Source organism: Chiloscyllium punctatum, chromosome 9 (genome assembly GCF_047496795.1).
Source record: "Chiloscyllium punctatum isolate Juve2018m chromosome 9, sChiPun1.3, whole genome shotgun sequence".
Lineage (NCBI taxonomy): Eukaryota > Metazoa > Chordata > Chondrichthyes > Orectolobiformes > Hemiscylliidae > Chiloscyllium > Chiloscyllium punctatum.
The window spans coordinates 22915421-22932923 of NC_092747.1; the positions used below are offsets into that span (position 1 = coordinate 22915421).

The 17503-nt window shown below is 43.9% G+C and overlaps 1 protein-coding gene across 1 annotated transcript in view; it reads right to left on the minus strand.

Annotated features, from left to right (window-relative positions):
* LOC140481049 (von Willebrand factor A domain-containing protein 3B-like) overlaps positions 1-17503 on the minus strand; it is a 162519-nt gene that overhangs the window by 57600 nt on the left and 87416 nt on the right. Inside the window, exons 16-18 of the mRNA XM_072576643.1 lie at positions 13646-13845; positions 11144-11281; positions 4280-4337 (exon numbers count right to left, since the gene is read on the minus strand). Coding sequence (XP_072432744.1) covers positions 4280-4337; positions 11144-11281; positions 13646-13845 — 396 coding nt within the window. The remainder of the gene's footprint in view (positions 1-4279; positions 4338-11143; positions 11282-13645; positions 13846-17503) is intronic.

Genomic DNA, 17503 nt, shown 5'->3' on the forward strand with positions numbered 1-17503 from the left:
GGAAACCCAGTGGATGTGGTCTATCTAGATTTCCAAAAGGCCTTTGATAAGGTGCCACACAGGAGGCTGCTGAGCAAGGTGAGGGCCCATGGTGTTCAAGGTGAGCTACTGGTATGGATTGAGGATTGGCTGTCTGACAGAAGGCAAAGAGTTGGGATAAAAGGTTCTTTTTCGGAATGGCAGCTGGCGACAAGTGGTGTCCCGCAGGGTTCAGTGTTGGGGCCGCAGCTGTTCATGTTATATATTAATGATATGGATGAAGGGACTGGGGGCATTCTAGCGAAGTTTGCTGATGATACAAAGTTAGGTGGACAGGCAGGTAGTACTGAGGAAGTGGGGAGGCTGCAGAGGGATCTAGGAGAAAGTGAGGACTGCAGATGCTGGAGATCAGAGCTGAAAATGTGTTGCTGGAAACACGCAGGTCAGGCAGCATCCAAGGGGCAGGAGAACCAACGTTTCGGGCATGAACCCTTCTTCAGGAATGAGGAAAGTTTGCCAAGCAGGATAAAATAAAAGGTAGGGAGGAGGGACTTGGGGGAGGGGCGTTAGAAATGCGATAGGTGGAAGGAGGTTAAGGTGAGGGTGATAGGCCAGAGTGGGGGTGGGGGTGGGGGCGGAGAAGTCAGGAAGAAGATTGCAGGTTAGGAAGGTGGTGCTGAGTTCGAAGGTTGAGACTGAGACAAAGTGGGGGGAGGGGAAATGAGGAAACTGGAGAAATCTGAGTTCATCCCTTGTGGTTGGAAGATGAGGCACTCTTCTTCCAGCCGTCGTGTTGCTATGGTCTGACGATGGAGGAGTCCAAGGACCTGCATGTCCTTGGTGGAGTGGGAGGGGGAGTTGAAGTGTTGAGCCACGAGGTGGTTGGGTTGGTTGGTCCGGGTGTCCCAGAGGTGTTCTCTGAAACGTTCCACAAGTAGGCGGCCTGTCTCCCCAATATAGAAAAGGCCATATCGGGTGCAGTGGATGCAATAGATGATGTGTGTGGAGGTGCAGGTGAATTTGTGGTGAATATGGGGCCTTGGAGGGAAGTAAGGGGGGAGGTTTGGGCGCAAGTTTTGCATTTCTTGCAGTTGGAGGGGAAGGTGCCAGGAGTAGAGGTTGGGTTGGTGGGGAGTGTGGACCTGATGAGGGAGTGGTCTTTCCGTAACGCTGATAGGGGAGGGGAGGCGTGGGGTCTGTTTGGAGGTGGCGGAAATGACGACAGATGATACGATGTATCTGGAGGTTGGTGTGGTGGTAGGTGAGGACCAGTTCTGTCCTGGTGGTGATTGGAGGGGCGGGGCTCAAGGGCAGAGGAGTGGGAAGTGGAGGAGATGTGGTGGAGAGCATCGTTGATCACATCTTGGGGGAAATTGCGGTCTTTGAAGAAGGAGGCCATCTGGGTTGTTCGGTATTGGAATTGATTCTCCTGGGAGCAGATGTGGTGGAGATGAAGGAATTGGGAATACGGGATGGCGTTTTTACAGGGGGCAGGGTGGAAGGAGGTGTAGCCTAGGTAGCTGTGGGAGTCGGTCGGTTTATAGTAAATGTCCGTGTTGATTCGGTCGCCCGAGATAGAAATGGAGAGGTCGAGGAAGGGAAGGGAGGAGTCTGAGATGGTCCAGGTAAATTTGAGGTCAGGGTGGAAAGTGTTGGTAGAGTCAATGAACTGTTCAACCTCCTCGTGGGAGCACGAGGCAGCGCCGATACAGTCATCGATGTAGCGGAATGAAAAGGTGGGGGTTGGTGCCAGTGTAGCTGCGGAAAATGGACTGTTCCACATATCCTACAAAGAGGCAGGCATAGCTGGGGCCCATGCAGGTGCCCATGGCTACTCCTTTGGTTTGGAGGAAGTGGGAGGATTGGAAAGAGAAGTTGTTCAGAGTGAGGACCAGTTCAGTCAGTCGAAGGAGGGTGTCAGTGGAAGGGTACTCGGTACGGCGGGAAAGAAAGAAGCGGAGGGCTTTTGAGTCCTTCGTGATGGTGGATGGAAGTGTACAGGGACTGGATGTCCATGGTGAAGATAAGGCGTTGGGGACTGGGGAAGTGAAAATCATGGAGGAGGTGGAGGGCATGGGTGGTGTCCCGAACGTAGGTGGGGAGTCCTTGGACTAAGGGGGACAAGGACCTTGTCGAGCTATGCAGAGATGAGTTTGGTGGGGCAGGAGCAGGCTGAGACAATGGGTCGGTCGGGGCAGTCAGGTTTGTGGATTTTGGGCAGGAGATAGAAACAGGCGGTGCGGGGTTATGGGACCATGAGGTTGGAGGCGGTGGATGGGAGATCCCCTGAGGTGATGAGATCTATACAGTTTGGGAGAGTGGTCCAAGTAATGGCTGATGGATTTCAATGTGAGCAAATGCGAGGTCTTGCACTTTGGAAAAAAGAATACAAGCATGGACTACTTTCTAAACAGTGAGAAAATTCATAAAGCCAAAGTACAAAGGGATCTGGGAGTGCTAGTTGAGGATTCTCTAAAGGTAAACATGCAGGTTGAGTCCGTGATTAAGAAAGCGAATGCAATGTTGTCATTTATCTCAACAGGGTTGGAATATAAAAGCACCGTTGTGCTACTGAGACTTTATAAAGCTCTGGTTAGGCCCCATTTGGAGTACTGTGTCCAGTTTTGGTCCCCACACCTCAGGAAGGACATACTGGCACTGGAGCGTGTCCAGTGGAGATTCACACAGATGATCCCTGGAATGGTAGGTCTAACATATGAGGAACGGCTGAGGATCCTGGGATTGTATTCATTGGAGTTTAGAAGATTAAGGGGAGATCTAATAGAAACTTACAAGATAATACATGGCTTGAAAAGGGTGGACGCTAGAAAATTGTTTCCATTAGGCGAGGAGACTAGGACCCGTGGACACAGCCTTAGAATTAGAGGGGGTAAATTCAGAACAGAAATGAGGAGACATTTCTTCAGCCAGAGAGTGGTGGGCCTGTGGAATTCATTGCTGCAGAGTGCAGTGGAGGCCGGGATGCTAAATGTCTTTAAGGCAGAGATTGATAAATTCTTGATGTCACAAGGAATTTAGGGCTACGGGGAGAATGCGGGTAAGTGGAGTTGAAATGCCCATCAGCCACTCAATGGGCCGAATGGCCTTACTTCCACTTCTCTGTCTTATGGTCTTATGGAAAAACTGTAGCTAGCTCCTAAAACAAAACAATGGGAGTATTAAGTGGGGACATCAGATTATTGCAGCACTGTTTTCAAGAAGACCAACTTACAGAGTAAGTTCTGATGAAGGGTCACTGGATCCAAAACATTAATTCCACTCTCTTTCCACACATGCTGTTAGACCTTCTGAGGTTCTCCAGCAATTGCTGTTTTTGTTGTAGAGTAATATAGATATATTTGATTTGGTGACAGGAAATTGGAATACTTTCCCTTGGTGCTTTTACATTCCACTTCTCAGAACATCCAATAATATGCTAATTATGTGTCGAATACAATTGCTGCCCTGTTATATTTTTATTTCAAATGTCAAGTTTTTCAGTTTTACCTCAAATATTTTGTGCTTTTATTACTACATTTAAGACATTTTGCTTCTGAAGAATTGCCAACATATTCTGCTTTCTGTTTAATATTGTTTTGAGTTTTGCACTCACCTATATCTGGCCTGGCACAGTGGCTTAATGGTTAGCACTACTACCCCACAGCACCAGGCACCCAAGTTAATTTCACCCTCAGGTGACTGACTGTTTGGAGTCTGCATGGTTGCCCTGTGCTTGCATGGGTTTTCTCTGGGTGCTCTGCTTCCTTCCACAGTCCAAAGATGTGCAGGTTAGGTGGATTGGTCAAGCTAAATTGCCCATGGTGTTGAGGGATGTAAAGCTAAGTGGATTATCCATGGGAAGGGTAGGGTCGGGGATGGAGTGCTATTCGGAGAGTCGGTGTGGAAGTGTGTGAGGACCACTGGCATGGCTAGTATGGATTGCTTATCGCCAAGTGATTTTATACAATCAATTGAATTTGTTAAGCCACTTCAGAAAGCAGTTAGCTTGCTGCTATTTTGGTATGGGATTGCAGTCACATTATTTCTGAATTGAGGTTTAATTTACTGGTCCAGTAACATTAGTCACCAGACTGAGACTTCCTCATTGCCTGATGGAAGAAGTTATCAACTTCTTAAATAAAGGCAATGTATTGTTTACTCAAATTTGAGATGGGTGGTACAGTGCAGTTAGACAGAAAATAGCCAATGTCACGTTATTATAATAAATATTACTGAATCCATGATATGAATAATAAGTTGCGAGCAGTCTTTCTAACAACAGATAACTTTTTCATCTTACTTTTTAGCTGGTCTGCTTCCTTTTTTTGTCAAAGGTTTGCTTTCAATCAAGCTGAGGCCTAAAAAGAAAACCATTAAAAGGTACTTAAATAAATAAAGGTTCAGCATTTTTTTTAGCAATTCTCAGAAATCCCTTAACATTCCTTGCATTTAGTAACAACTGGACCCCAAATGATGAGCTCTCATTTTTTCCAGCAACCTTTGGCTTTCCGGTTTGTGTTTATATGTGTTTTTCACTGAGTCCATGAAAGAACATATTCTATCACAACAGTTTTGCTTTTGAGGAAAAGTCAATGGCAGGAGCCTAACAGCACAGTACAGGTCAGCAGTCAGATGAAAAGAGGAGTCAACGTGAATCAAACAGTTCGAAATAGGATCAACTTAGAGTACCTGTGCTTAGTGTTATGGGGGAGTGACTAATTACTCCAAGAACATAAGTTAGGTGGCTCCAAACTGCACATTCAACTGACAAGACCACTACTTGAGTACTGCTCCCCAATGTAGTAGCCAGTGCAGAAACAACAGCAGTTTTAAAAGGGACAGACAAAGGAAGCATATGGTAAGGTCAGTGCAGGGGAGAGGGAAAGAAACTGACATCACAGTGAATCTGCGCAGTTACTGCCTTTGCTGTTTGAATTCATGTATCACTAGACATCGGAGTGCGTCTGGGAAAATTAACAAACCGTGAAATTCACAACTGATCTTGGAGGAACTGTTTGGGTGAAGTTCACAGCACAGAAGCAGATAAGTGTATTGTTTTTAAGTGTGACCTACAGAAAGTCTGCAGTTATGAGTAGAGTGGGTTCTTTTTTGATTATATGTTTTTTGAGGTATGTCTTTTGATTAAACTTAAAATATAAGCCATAATTATTAACTTAACCTGAGGCAGTGTTTTGCAGAGCAATAAGATGGTGTTTGGTAGAGGAATAAGAGGGCAGCACGGTGGCTCAGTGGTTAGCACTGCTGCCTCACAGCACCAGGGTCCTGGGTTCGATTCCAGGCTCGGGTGACTGTCTGTGTGGAATTCACATATTCTCCCTGTGTCTGAGTGGGTTTCCTCTGGGTACTCCGGTTTCCTCCCACAGTCACAAAGATGTGCAAGTCAGGTGAATTGGCCATACCAAATTGCCCATGGTGTGCGGTGCATTAGTCAGAGGGAAATGGGTCTAGGTGGGTTACTCTTCGGAGGGTTGGTGTGGATTAGTTGGGCCAAATTGCCTGTTTCCACACTGTAGGGAATCTAATCTTATTTTCTGGGTCTCTAGATTGTGAAGGAGCAAAAATGGCCTTTAGTAAAGTGATATGCGCTTCTTGTCAGGTGTGAGAGTTTAAAGAGAGTTTAAGGGTTACTGCGGATTATTTCTGCAATAAATGCTGTTGGTTGCAAAGCTTATCAGAGCAAATGGATCGGTTGGAGAGACAGTTATAGGAAGGGGGGCAAGTCTCAGATATAGTCACATTGATGGGTTAATTCCAGAAAAGGTAAGAGAGGTAGGCAGCTAGTGCAGGAGCCTTCTGTGGCTATCCCCATTTAAAACAAGTATGCTGTTTTGGAAAATGTAGGGGGTGATGGATTCTTAGGGGGGGTGTAGTTCGAACAGCCAAGTTTCTGGTATTGAGACTGGCTCTAATGCAATGAGGGGTACATCGGGTTCCAAGAGATCAATTGTGTTAGGGGACTCTCTAGTCGGAAGTGCAGACAGACATTTCTGTGGCCAGCAGTGAAAAATCAGAATGGTGTGTTGCTTTGTTGGTGCCAGGATCAAGGATGTCTCAGAGAGGGTACAGAATGTTCTCAAGGGGGAGAGGGGCCAGCAAGAGGTCATTGTCTACATTGGAACCAACGACATAGGAAGGAAAAAGGTTGAGATTCTGAAGGGAGATTACAAAGAGTTAGGCAGGAGTTTAAAAAGGAGGTCCTCATGGGTAGTAATATCTGGATTACTCCCAGTGCTACGAGCTAGTGAGGGCAGGAATAGGAGGATAGAGCAAATGAATGCATGACTGAGGAGCTGGTGTATGGGAGAAGGACACATATTTTTGGGTTATTGGAATCTCTTTTGGGGTAGACGTGACCTGTATAAGAAGGACAGTTTGCACCTAAATTGGAAGGAGACTAATGTACTGGCAGGGAAATTTGCTAGAGCTTTTCAGGAGGATTTAAACTAATAAGATGCGGGGGGGGGGGGGGGGGGAACCCAGGGGGATAGTGAGGAAAGAGGTCAATTTGAGACTGGTACAGTTGAGAACAGAAGCGAGTCAAACAGTCAGGGACTGTTAGTTCAATGCAAGGGGACTAACAGGGAAGGCAGATGAACTCAGGGCATGGTTAGGAACATGGGACTGCAAATACATCCAGGGAAGTTATTTGGGTGGAACTGTGAAATAGGAAAGGGATGGTCACCTTATTGGGATTGTATTATAGACCCCCTAATAGTCAGAGGGAAATTGAGAAACAAACTTGTAAGGAGATCTCAGCTATTTGTAAGAATAATAGGGTGGTTATGGTAGGGGATTTTAACGTTCCAGACATCGACTGGGACTGCCATAGTGTTAAGGGTTTAGATGGAGAGGAATTTGTTAAGTGTGGACAAGAAAATTTTCTGATTCAGGAGAGAAGGTGCAACACTTGACCTACTCTTGGAAAATAAGGCAGGGCAGGTGACTGAGGTGTCAGTGGGGAGCACTTTGGGACAGCGACCATAATTCAATTAGATTTAAAATAATGATGGAAAAGGATAGACCAGATCTAAAAGTTGAAGTTCTAAATTGGAGAAAGGCCAGTTTTGGTGGTATTAGGCAAGAACTTTCGAAAGCTGATTGGAGGCAGATGTTCGCAGGTAAAGGGATGGCTGGAAAATGGGAAGCCTTCAGAAATGAGATAACAAGAATCCAGAGAAAGTATATTCCTGTCAGGGTGAAAGGGAAGGCTGGTAGGTATAGGGAATGCTGGATGACTAAAGAAATTGAGGGTTTGGTTAAGAATAAGAAGGAAGCATATGTCAGGTATAGACAACACAGATCAAGTGACTCCTTAGAAGAGTATAAAGGCAGTAGGAGTATACTTAAGAGGGAAAAAGGGTTTTTACAAATACCTATTACCAACAAAAGGGTAACTAGGGAGAGAATAGGGTCCCTCAAAGATCAGCAAGGAGGCATTTGTGTGGAGCCGCAGGGAATGGGGGAGATACTAAATGAGTATTTTGCATCAGTATTTACTGTGGAAAAGGATATGGAAGATATAGAAAGTAGGGAACTAGATGGTGACACCTTGCAAAATGTCCAGATTACAGAGGAAGAAGTGCTGGATGTCTTGAAATGCATAAAGCTGGATAAATCCCCAAGACCTGATCAGGTGTACACTAGAACTCTGTGGGAATGTAGAGAAGTGATTGCTGGGCCTCTTGCTGAGATATTTGTATCATCGATAGTCACAGGTGAGGTGCCGGAAGACTGGAGGTTGGTAAGCATGGTGCCACTGTTTAAGAAGGGTAGTAAGGATAAACCAGGGAACTATAGACCAGTGAGCCTGATGTCGGTGGTTCACAAGTTGTTGGAGGAAATCCTGAGGGACAGGATGTACATGTATTTGGAAAGGCAAGGACTGATTAGGGATAGTCAACATGGCTTTGTGCATGGGGAATCATGTCTCACAAACTTGATTGAGCTTTTTTGAAGAAGTAACAAAGAGGATTGATGTGGGGAGAGCAGTAGATGTGATCTATATGGACTCCAGAAAGGCATTCGACAAGGTTCCCCATGGAAGTCTGGTTAGCAACATTAGATCTCATGGAATACAGGGAGAACTAGCCATTTGGATACAGAACTGGCTCAAATGCATAAGACAGAGGGTGGTGGAGGAGGGTTGTTTCTCAGACTGGAAGCCTGTGACCAGAAGAGTGCCACAAGGATCGGTGCAGGGTCCTCTACTTTTTGTCATTTACATAAATGATTTGGATGCGAGCATAAGAGGTACAGTTAGTAAGTTTGCAGATGACACCAAAATTGGAGGTGTAGTGGACAGCGAAGAAGGTTACCACAGATTACAACAGGATCTTGATCAGATGGGCCAATGGGCTGAGAAGTGGCAGATGGAGTTTAATTCAGATAAATGCGAGGTGCTGCATTTTGGGAAAGCAAATCTTAGCAGGACTTATACACTTCACGGTAAAGTCCTAGGGAGTGTTGCTGAACAAAGAGACCTTGGAGTGCAGGTTCATAGCTCCTTGAAAGTGGAGTCGCAGATAGATAAGATAGTGAAGAAGGCGTTTGGTATGCTTTCCTTCATTGGTCAGAGTATTGAGTACAGGAGTTGGGAGGTCATGTTGCGGCTGTACAGGACATTGGTTAGGCCACTGTTGGAATATTGCGAGCAATTCTGGTCTCCTTCCTATTGGAAAGATGTTGTGAAATTTAAAAGGGTTCAGAAAAGATATACAAGGATGTTGCCAGGGTTATGAGGGGCATGGAAAAGATAAACAGACAAAGTCTTTTCAGTGGGGTAGGGGAGTCCAGAACTAGAGGGCATAGGTTTAGGGTGAGAGGGGAAAGGTATAAAAGGGACCTAAGGGGTAACGTTTTCATGCAGAGGGTGGTACGTTTATGGAATGAGCTGCCAGAGGAAGTAGTGGAGGCTGGTACAATTGCAATATTTAAAAGGCATTTGGATGTGTATATGAATAGGAAGGGTTTGGAGGGATATGGGCTGGGTGCTGGCATGTGGGACTAGATTGGGTTGGGATATCTGGTCAGCATGGACGGGTTGGACTGAAGGGTCTGTATCCATGCTGTACATCTCTACGACTCTATGACTCTAAGACCCAAAGCAGGTCATGACACCGCTGGTCAAAAGTGAGTGGAATCAACCTGAAAACTATTTGACACATCTCACAACTTCCTCTTCCATTCAGTGAATTTTATGAATGTACAATCCTGGCAACACATGGTAAAGGACACCAATGAAACAGCCCTTGCTAGTGTACAAAGTTAAAAATCACACAACACCAGGTTATAGTCCAACAGGTTTAATTGAAAGCACTAGCTTTCGGAGTGCCGCTCTTTCATCAGGTGGTTGTGGAGTACACGATTGCAAGATACACAATTTATAGCAAACGTTTACAGTGTGATATAACTAAAATTATACATAGAAAAATACCTTGATTGTTTGTTAAGTCTCTCATCTGTTAGAATTACCATGTTAGATTCACTTCTTTCATATGTAAATCACAAAACTTTTTTTAAAAGTTACATTCTCAAGTGAACTTTAACAATTGGTAAAAACAATGACTGCAGATGCTGAAAACCAAATACTGGATTAGTGGTGCTGGAAGAGCACAGCAGTTCAGGCAGCATCCAACGAGCAGCGAAATCGACGTTTTGGGCAAAAGCCCTTCATCAGGAATCGTCGATTTCGCTGCTCGTTGGATGCTGCCTGAACTGCTGTGCTCTTCCAGCACCACTAATCCAGTATTTAACAATTGGTGTCAGCCCAGATAATGTATTGAAGGTGTTAGCCCCCTGTATGCTGTTGTCAGTGCCTTAATGTTTAGACTGATTCTAATCTAAAAAAATGAATTAACAGAATCTTACATGGATTCATGCAGTTTTTGAGCAAAGTACAATGTAAGTCTGCAAGTACAAATTCACCCCACAAACGCATATGTGTATGTGTGCATGTGGATTTGTGTGTGTGTAAGCGTGTGTGTGTGTGTTTGTGTACTTTGGGGTGGGGGTTGCTAGGGTAAAAATGTTGACTATGTCAGTACTCATCAAGGAAAAACCAGCCTCGCTGGCTTGGATATGTGCCCAGGGTATGCCAAACCTGGGGGTAGCCTGCTTCAAAAGACCAGCAAGGCTTCCAAAGCTCTGGTTGAGGAATGCAGTCAGAAGGGACATGAAAGCCCTCAACCACCACAAGTGGGAAATCTAGCTGATGACTGATGCAAATGGGAATACCAACTGTTTGCAGGTTTTTGTCGCCATGCCAACATGTGCTTTCAGAAGCTCCAAAGCAGAACCTAATCTGGCCAACAGGGCAGAGATCATCCTAAACCACCAGCAAGGTACAACTGCATGTGTATGGGACCTGTGCTAGCTTCTGTGTTTCCAGAATCGGTGGGTTCAGCTATTGAGAGAACTGCAACAGATGGTGTGATCTGCTATGGAGCTGCTCCTCTGGGTAAATAACACAGTGGGTGAAGTGATTGGGTTTGAGAAATGGGATGACGTAATTGGGTACGAGAGAAACACATGCAAGAAATCTGTGCAGTAAACCAGCTAGCATGAGGTGAGAGAGTTTATTGTATGGGCTTTCACAAATGTAACAGAGCCTGATGTACCTCTGAAAGACATGCATTGTGGTATTTCGTCTTAAGTTTTAATGAACAGTGTTATAAAGAAGGCTAAGTCTGAAGATCACTCTTGTTCTTGCTTCCTCTGTAACCATTCTGTCTTGAACCCAAACTCATGCATGTGCACATAAACTGCACAATAAAATCATCACTCAAAAATTTAATCTCTCAATCAATAGACAAAAGAAAAATTGTTTATTTGGCCATTACCAAACTATTGAGGTAAAAACAATGACTGCAGATGCTGGAAACCGGAGTCTAGATTAGAGTGGTGCTGGAAAAGCACAGCAGATCAGGCAGCATCCGAGGAGCAGTAAAATCCTGCTCCTCGGATGCTGCCTGACCTGCTGTGCTTTTCCAGCAACACATTTTTCAGCTCTGATCGCCAGCATCTGCATTCCTCACTTTCTGCTAATTACCAAATTATTGCCCATTGTTATAAATTTGCAAGCTGTAAGTGGAATACAGATAATAGTCTGAGATGCCAGCAAAACCAAAGTTGAAGCAGCACCTACCTTTCAGAACTTTCAATTCCTTCTTGTGGTTATTTACGAACATCTCCTTGTTTTCTGGAAGCAGCCACTCATCCACCAGATTCTCATCAATTTTAACACCATTGCTCAAACTCCGGAGTAAGCTGGACTTGGTATGAGCTGTTAATGGGAACAGTGATATTATCGTATTACTGTTACAATTTCAACATTTTCCTTTTATTGTTTAATGTGTGAAACAGTTCAATACTTTTTAACTGCGTAAATCTCATTAAGAGTACAATGTTGTGGACCTTTAAATGTATGTTTTTCTTACGGAGAACGTAATACACTCCCAGTACAAAATGGCAGGTGTAACTCCCGAACACATACTTCTTATACTTCAATCCTACACTTCATAACAGCACCAATATGATACCAGTAATGTTTACAGAATCAGAGGTTAATTACATCACAGAGGAAGGCCATTCAGTCCATTCAGTCTCAACCAGCTCTTTGAAATCAGCATTTTATTTATCGTCATTCATTCACCATCCATTTATCATAACACGACACATTGTTATTTTTTATAATAACATCTAATTCCCTTTTGAATACATCAATGGAGCCTGCCGCCACCTTAATCTCAGGGAATGCATTATAGATGCTAACTAATCACTGCCATCAAAAAGCTTTCTCTTATAAGATCTTCACTTATTTTATCTCCCACTTAGTCTTCTCTTAACTGAGGAAGGTCCTAACTTCTCCGATCTTTCCCTGGAACTATTCTCATAAAAAAACATTTTTTACACTCTCACCAGTGCCATCATATCATTCATGATGAAGGGCTTATGCCCGAAGCATCAACTCTCCTGCTTCCCGGATGCTGCCTGACCTGCTGTGCTATTCCAGCACCACACTTTTCGATTCTGACTCTCCAGCGTCTGTAATCCTCACTTTCTCCATCACATCATTCCTAAAGTGTGATGCCCAGAACTGAACTCAATACTGCAAATGACAATGAACTAGTGACTTATTAATGTTCCACATAACCTCCTTGCTTTTGTGCTCCATGCAGCTATGAATAAACAATGCATGCTTTATTAACTGGTCTCTCAACTGTCCTGTAGCTTTATTAATTTATGCATATATACTGCCAGGTATATCTGCTTCTGAAACTCTTTAGAATTTTACGTCCAGTGGGATGCTATGATCAGACACATAGTCCCCTCCCCTCCTTTATCAGCATTGCGCTGGGACCAATCCCTCTGGTACACTCCTTTTCATCCCAACGCCTCCCCACACTCACATGGCACCTTCCCATGCAATCACAAAAGGAGTAAGAGTTGCCCATTTACCTCCTCCCTCCTCACTATCCAAGGCCCCGGATACACCTTCCAGATGAAGCAGTGATTTATCCGCACTTCACTCCATCTAGTCAACTGTATTTGCTGCTCACAGCGTGGTCTCCTCCACATTGGGAGACAAAACGCAGAGTAGGCGACTGCTTTGTAGAGCATCCACAATCAGACCACAACAGTGACCCAGAGAAACCTGTAGCTTGCTGCTCCAACAGTCCACTGTATTCCCTGGCTAACATTTCTGTCTCACGCCTGCTGCAGTGTTCCAGTGAGCCTCAACACAAGCTCAAAGAACAACATCTCATTTTCCGATTGTGACCCTGCAGCCTCTGGGACTCAACATCAAGTTCAATAACTTTAGAGCCAGATTCCATCCTTCCACGTCTTTTACCCAGTGCCACACTCAGTCCTGCTGGGATGCTGGTTGCTATTAGCACATCCAACCCATTTTCACCCACTTTCAGGTCTGTTATCACATTAGATGGTTTACTTTCAGCTCAGACTACCCATTCTCTGCTACCCTCAGCTCACATTATCACTTATTTAGCTTCTCTTCTGTGCTGGCCTGCCATCCGTAACCCCTCATTTACCTCTCCCTTTCATATCTCTCTGGGCTCTGTCTCCACATATCTGCTCACCTCTCCCTCCACCACTCCCCAGCCTTGCCTTCAGTATCAATGCCAGTGTTTCCTCACTGCCATTGGTTCTTATGAAGAGTTACCAGACTCAAAACGTTAACTCTGCTTTCTTGCTACAGATGCTGTCAGACCTGCTGAGTTTTGCCAACAATTTCTGTTTCTTGATTTTAGATTTCTCCATGGTCTCCCTCAGCGACTGGAACCTGTCCCCACCCCTCACCCCTCTGAGATATCTCAAATCTTGGCCTCTCTAACGTTCCCAAATGTAATTGTTCTGCCAGCACCTTCAACCGCTTGGTCCCTCAGCCCTGGAATGTCTCTAGCTGTGAGCACCCTCCTCCTTTAACACAGTCGTTAAAGTCAACCAAGCTTTTAGTCATCTGATCTGGTTTTTCCTTTTCTGCCCAACTGTCATATTTTATTTCATAATTCCCTGCAAAAGCATCTCAGGGCTTTTCATTATATTATAGATGTGCAAGTACAAGATTGTTGATTAAATAATTCCTGGAAAATCAGTGAAATGTGGAATAATGGCCAGTTTCCCTTACCAGCATGTAGAGCTTTCTTCCTTTGTAGTTCTTTTGATCTCTTGCCACTATCTGTGCTATAAATATGGTACCGATCCCTGTGGTTTCGATGTGTAGCTGGTGTCCAATCCACAGCTGATTTGGGTCTCAAAAGTGCCTTAGCATTTAGAGAATGTCGCTGAGATGTATCGTCACTCCCAGTTCGATCATCAGCATTGATACTGCAAGGATGAAGGCAGAATAGTTTTTAAAAGCACTTTTTCTGGCTGAAATGACTGTGAAATGTGTCATGCCATGATACTGTTTATTAGCTCAACCAAAATCATCAGGGGTAACATTAAACTGACACGCAAGCCAGTCCTTTTTATAGTTATGTGATGCTTCAATGCTATACAAACAGTTTGCAATCCTGTGCAATGTTGGATTTGAGGGTGTCTCGGAATCAGTCACTTGATGCATTGTTTCTGCAAATGTTTGCATGATTTTCAGGACTTTTTGAACTCTGGTCATTATCAAAGGATAGGTCAGAATACTTTAGATGTTATGAAATTAAATACAATAAATATTTTTAGATTTCTATCTATTTCGATTTACGTTTTATTGTCACGTGTACTCAAGTATGGGGTACAAGAGTACAGTGAAAGCTGTACAACCACACACAATGCCATTTTAGATACAAAACACCAAGATACGAAATCATAGTTACACAAATATTGCATGCAATTCTGGTCTCCTTCCTATTGGAAAGACGTTGTGAAACTTGAAAGGGTTCAGAAAAGATTTACAAGGATGTTGCCAGGGTTGGAGGGTTTCAGCTATAGTGAGGGGCTGAACAGACTAGGGCTGTTTTCCCTAGAGCGTCGGAGGCTGAGGGGTGACCTTATAGAGGTTTACAAAATTATATGGGGCATGGATAGTATAAATAGACAAAGTCATTTTCCTGGGGTCGGGGAGTCCAGAATTAGAGGGCATAGGCTTAGGGTGAGAGGGGAAAATCTAAAAGAGACCTAAGGGGCAACTTTTTCACACAGAGGTTGGTACGTGTATGGAATGAACTGCCAGAGGAAGTGGTAGAGGCTGGTACAATTGCAACGTTTAAGAGGCATTTGGATGGGTATATGAATAGGAAGGGTTTGGAGGGATATGGACCGGGTGCTGGCATGTGGGACTAGATTGGGTTGGGATATCTGGTCGGCATGGACTGGTTGGACCGAAGGGTCTGTTTCCATGCTGTGCATCTCTATGACTCTAGGAGTTAAAAGGTTCAGCACTGCAGTGTTCTTTGTATTAAAAAAAAGAAATAAAGTTAAAATGTCAAACATTATAGTCCTTTCTTCTTCCATGGGCCTGCAGATGTTCTAAGCTGTGCTTTCCAATGAGAGCTTGTTCTCCCCCCATGCTGGGCATACTTTCATCCATGTTGGGCTAAGAACTGCCCAAGCACACCAGACTTCACCATCACTCACAAGGCTTCAGCCCTGACCGCCAACGCTGCCATTCCTCATGGCCAGATGTCCAAAGAGATATGGGTGTTTGCGTGCCGAAATCTTTAAAATATCATGAAACACATTCAGAAAATGTTCAAGAAAGATAATGGAATGCTGGTCTTCATGTCTAGAGGACTGGCGTACAAGGATACAGAAGTGATGTTGCAGTTTTACAAAAGCCCCTGGTTAGACCTCATGGAGTACTGTGAGTAGATGTGGGCACCACACCTTAGGAAGGATTGACCTTGGAGGGAGCACAACAAATTTTGCCTGCTTTCTCTAGAATTCAGAAAGTCCAGGGATGATCTGATCAAAATCTCCAAGATATTATCAGGAACGTCGGGGTAGATAATGTTAAACTATTCCCACTGGTTGGGGATTCTAGAACTAGTGGACATAGTCTGAGAATTAGGGCCAGACCATTCAAGAGGGATGCTAGGAAATACTTCCACACAAATCAGGCAATAAATGTTTAGAACTCTCTTCAACAGAATGCAGTGCATGCTGGATTACACGTTAATTTTATATCTGGGATAGATAAATATTTGTTCGGTAAAGGTATCAATCAGTATGGGCCAAATGCAGATATATGGAAGCAGGCCACAGATCAGCCATGAACTCACTGAATGGTGGAACAGGCTAGAGGGGCTGAACAGCCTACTCGTATTCCTATTGTAATACATGGAACCTGAAATAACTCAACAAAGTCAACCTTTATTTACATGTGGACAGTTTTTTACACTGATCCAGCTCCCTCAGAGCCAGCTCTCAGAGTGAACAGAACCCTCTGACATGCCTGTTTATCTCTGTCAGCCAGGGCTCTCTGATTGGACCAGATTAAAACCCCAGTCAGGGTACTCAGATTCTATGCTGTCCAGCTGACTGACCTCCTTGCAATCATTATAAAATCACAGTAATAAATACGGCAGTGCAAGGATCCACAAACAACAATGGCATAAACAACTGCATACTGGGAATCTACCAAACAGATTATGATGCAAGATTCATCTGCCTCTGTTAAATACAATGCAGCCTGCTCATTAAGATGATTTGCTGTAAGTCACTGTCTACAAAATAGACAATTGCAAATGGTCCAAGATCATTACTTACTAGCACCCTGTAAGTCTCACCTATACCTCTTAAAGGAAGAGAGATTGTACCTTCTAGAGATGATGATGTTAGTTGTGTGTTAGTTATGTTAAGCTACACAGGTGAAGGGCATTCATTAATGTGTACCTTGAATACACATGAAAATACAAGGCTAGAAGGTAACAAGCAGACATACCTAATGCTGAATTCTGTGAAAAAGCCCACTATCAAGGAAAGTATCAGTGTCTTATTTCCTACTTCACCAACTGGCTTGGGATTGAATAAACCAGCAGAGACCAGTGGAAGTACTGTAATGTGTAAAGACAGTCATCATGGGAGAGAAGGAGAGAACATGCACCAAAATGTTGGAAGTTGCACGAGAATCCTTAGTGGGGGAGGTAAAAATAAGAAGATCTGTCCCATCTGTCACGTCAGCAGAAGAGGGTGAACTTGTAGGAATGGGAGGCCCACCACACATGCTCAAAAGGAAGAAGGAACAGATAGCTGCAGAGGTTAACGTCAGGTCAAGTCCAGAGGATCCAAGAAATTAGATGACTTCAAAAAGTAGCCGAGCCACAGAAGACACTTTTAATTGTTATATCCTATCAACGTAGTATTAATTTCAGACACTGCTCAATTCAACAAACCCCATCACCTACCAATCAACTATCGCTATTGTATCAGGACTCAGACTTTAATTCATTCCTTCACTTCAAACTCACTCATTTAGAACTGCTGTAAGACTCACACTCACATTATTCACCTTGTGCACACAGCAGTTATAAGTTCCATCTGAGGATTTGCACCATCTGTTCAGTTGATTGACTATGATCAGTCAACATTCATAAATATTACAGCTTAAAAAGAATAGAGTAGCTGTGTATTAACAGACAATGCCACAGATGGTGGGCTGCAGATTCACTTCTATCCTTGTTTATTTCTGTTTTTGTCTCTTTTGCCAGGAACAGAATTAATACATGTCACATTCTTTTTGGACAACTGGTTTAAGAAGTCCCTCCAGTAGCTATTTTATTTTAAACTGGATGTAAGTTTGCTCATTTAGCTGGAAAGTTTGCTTTCAGACATTTCATCACCATACTAGGTAACATCATCAGTGAGCCTCCAGTGAAGCACTGGTGTTATGGCCCACTTTTTATTTATGTGTTTAGGTTTCCTTGGGTTGGTGATGTCATTTCCTGTGGTGATATCATTTCCTATTCTTTCTCTCAGGGTGTGGTAAATGAGATCCAAGTCAATGTATTCGTTGATAGAGTTCTAGTTGGAATGCCATGCTTCTAGGTAT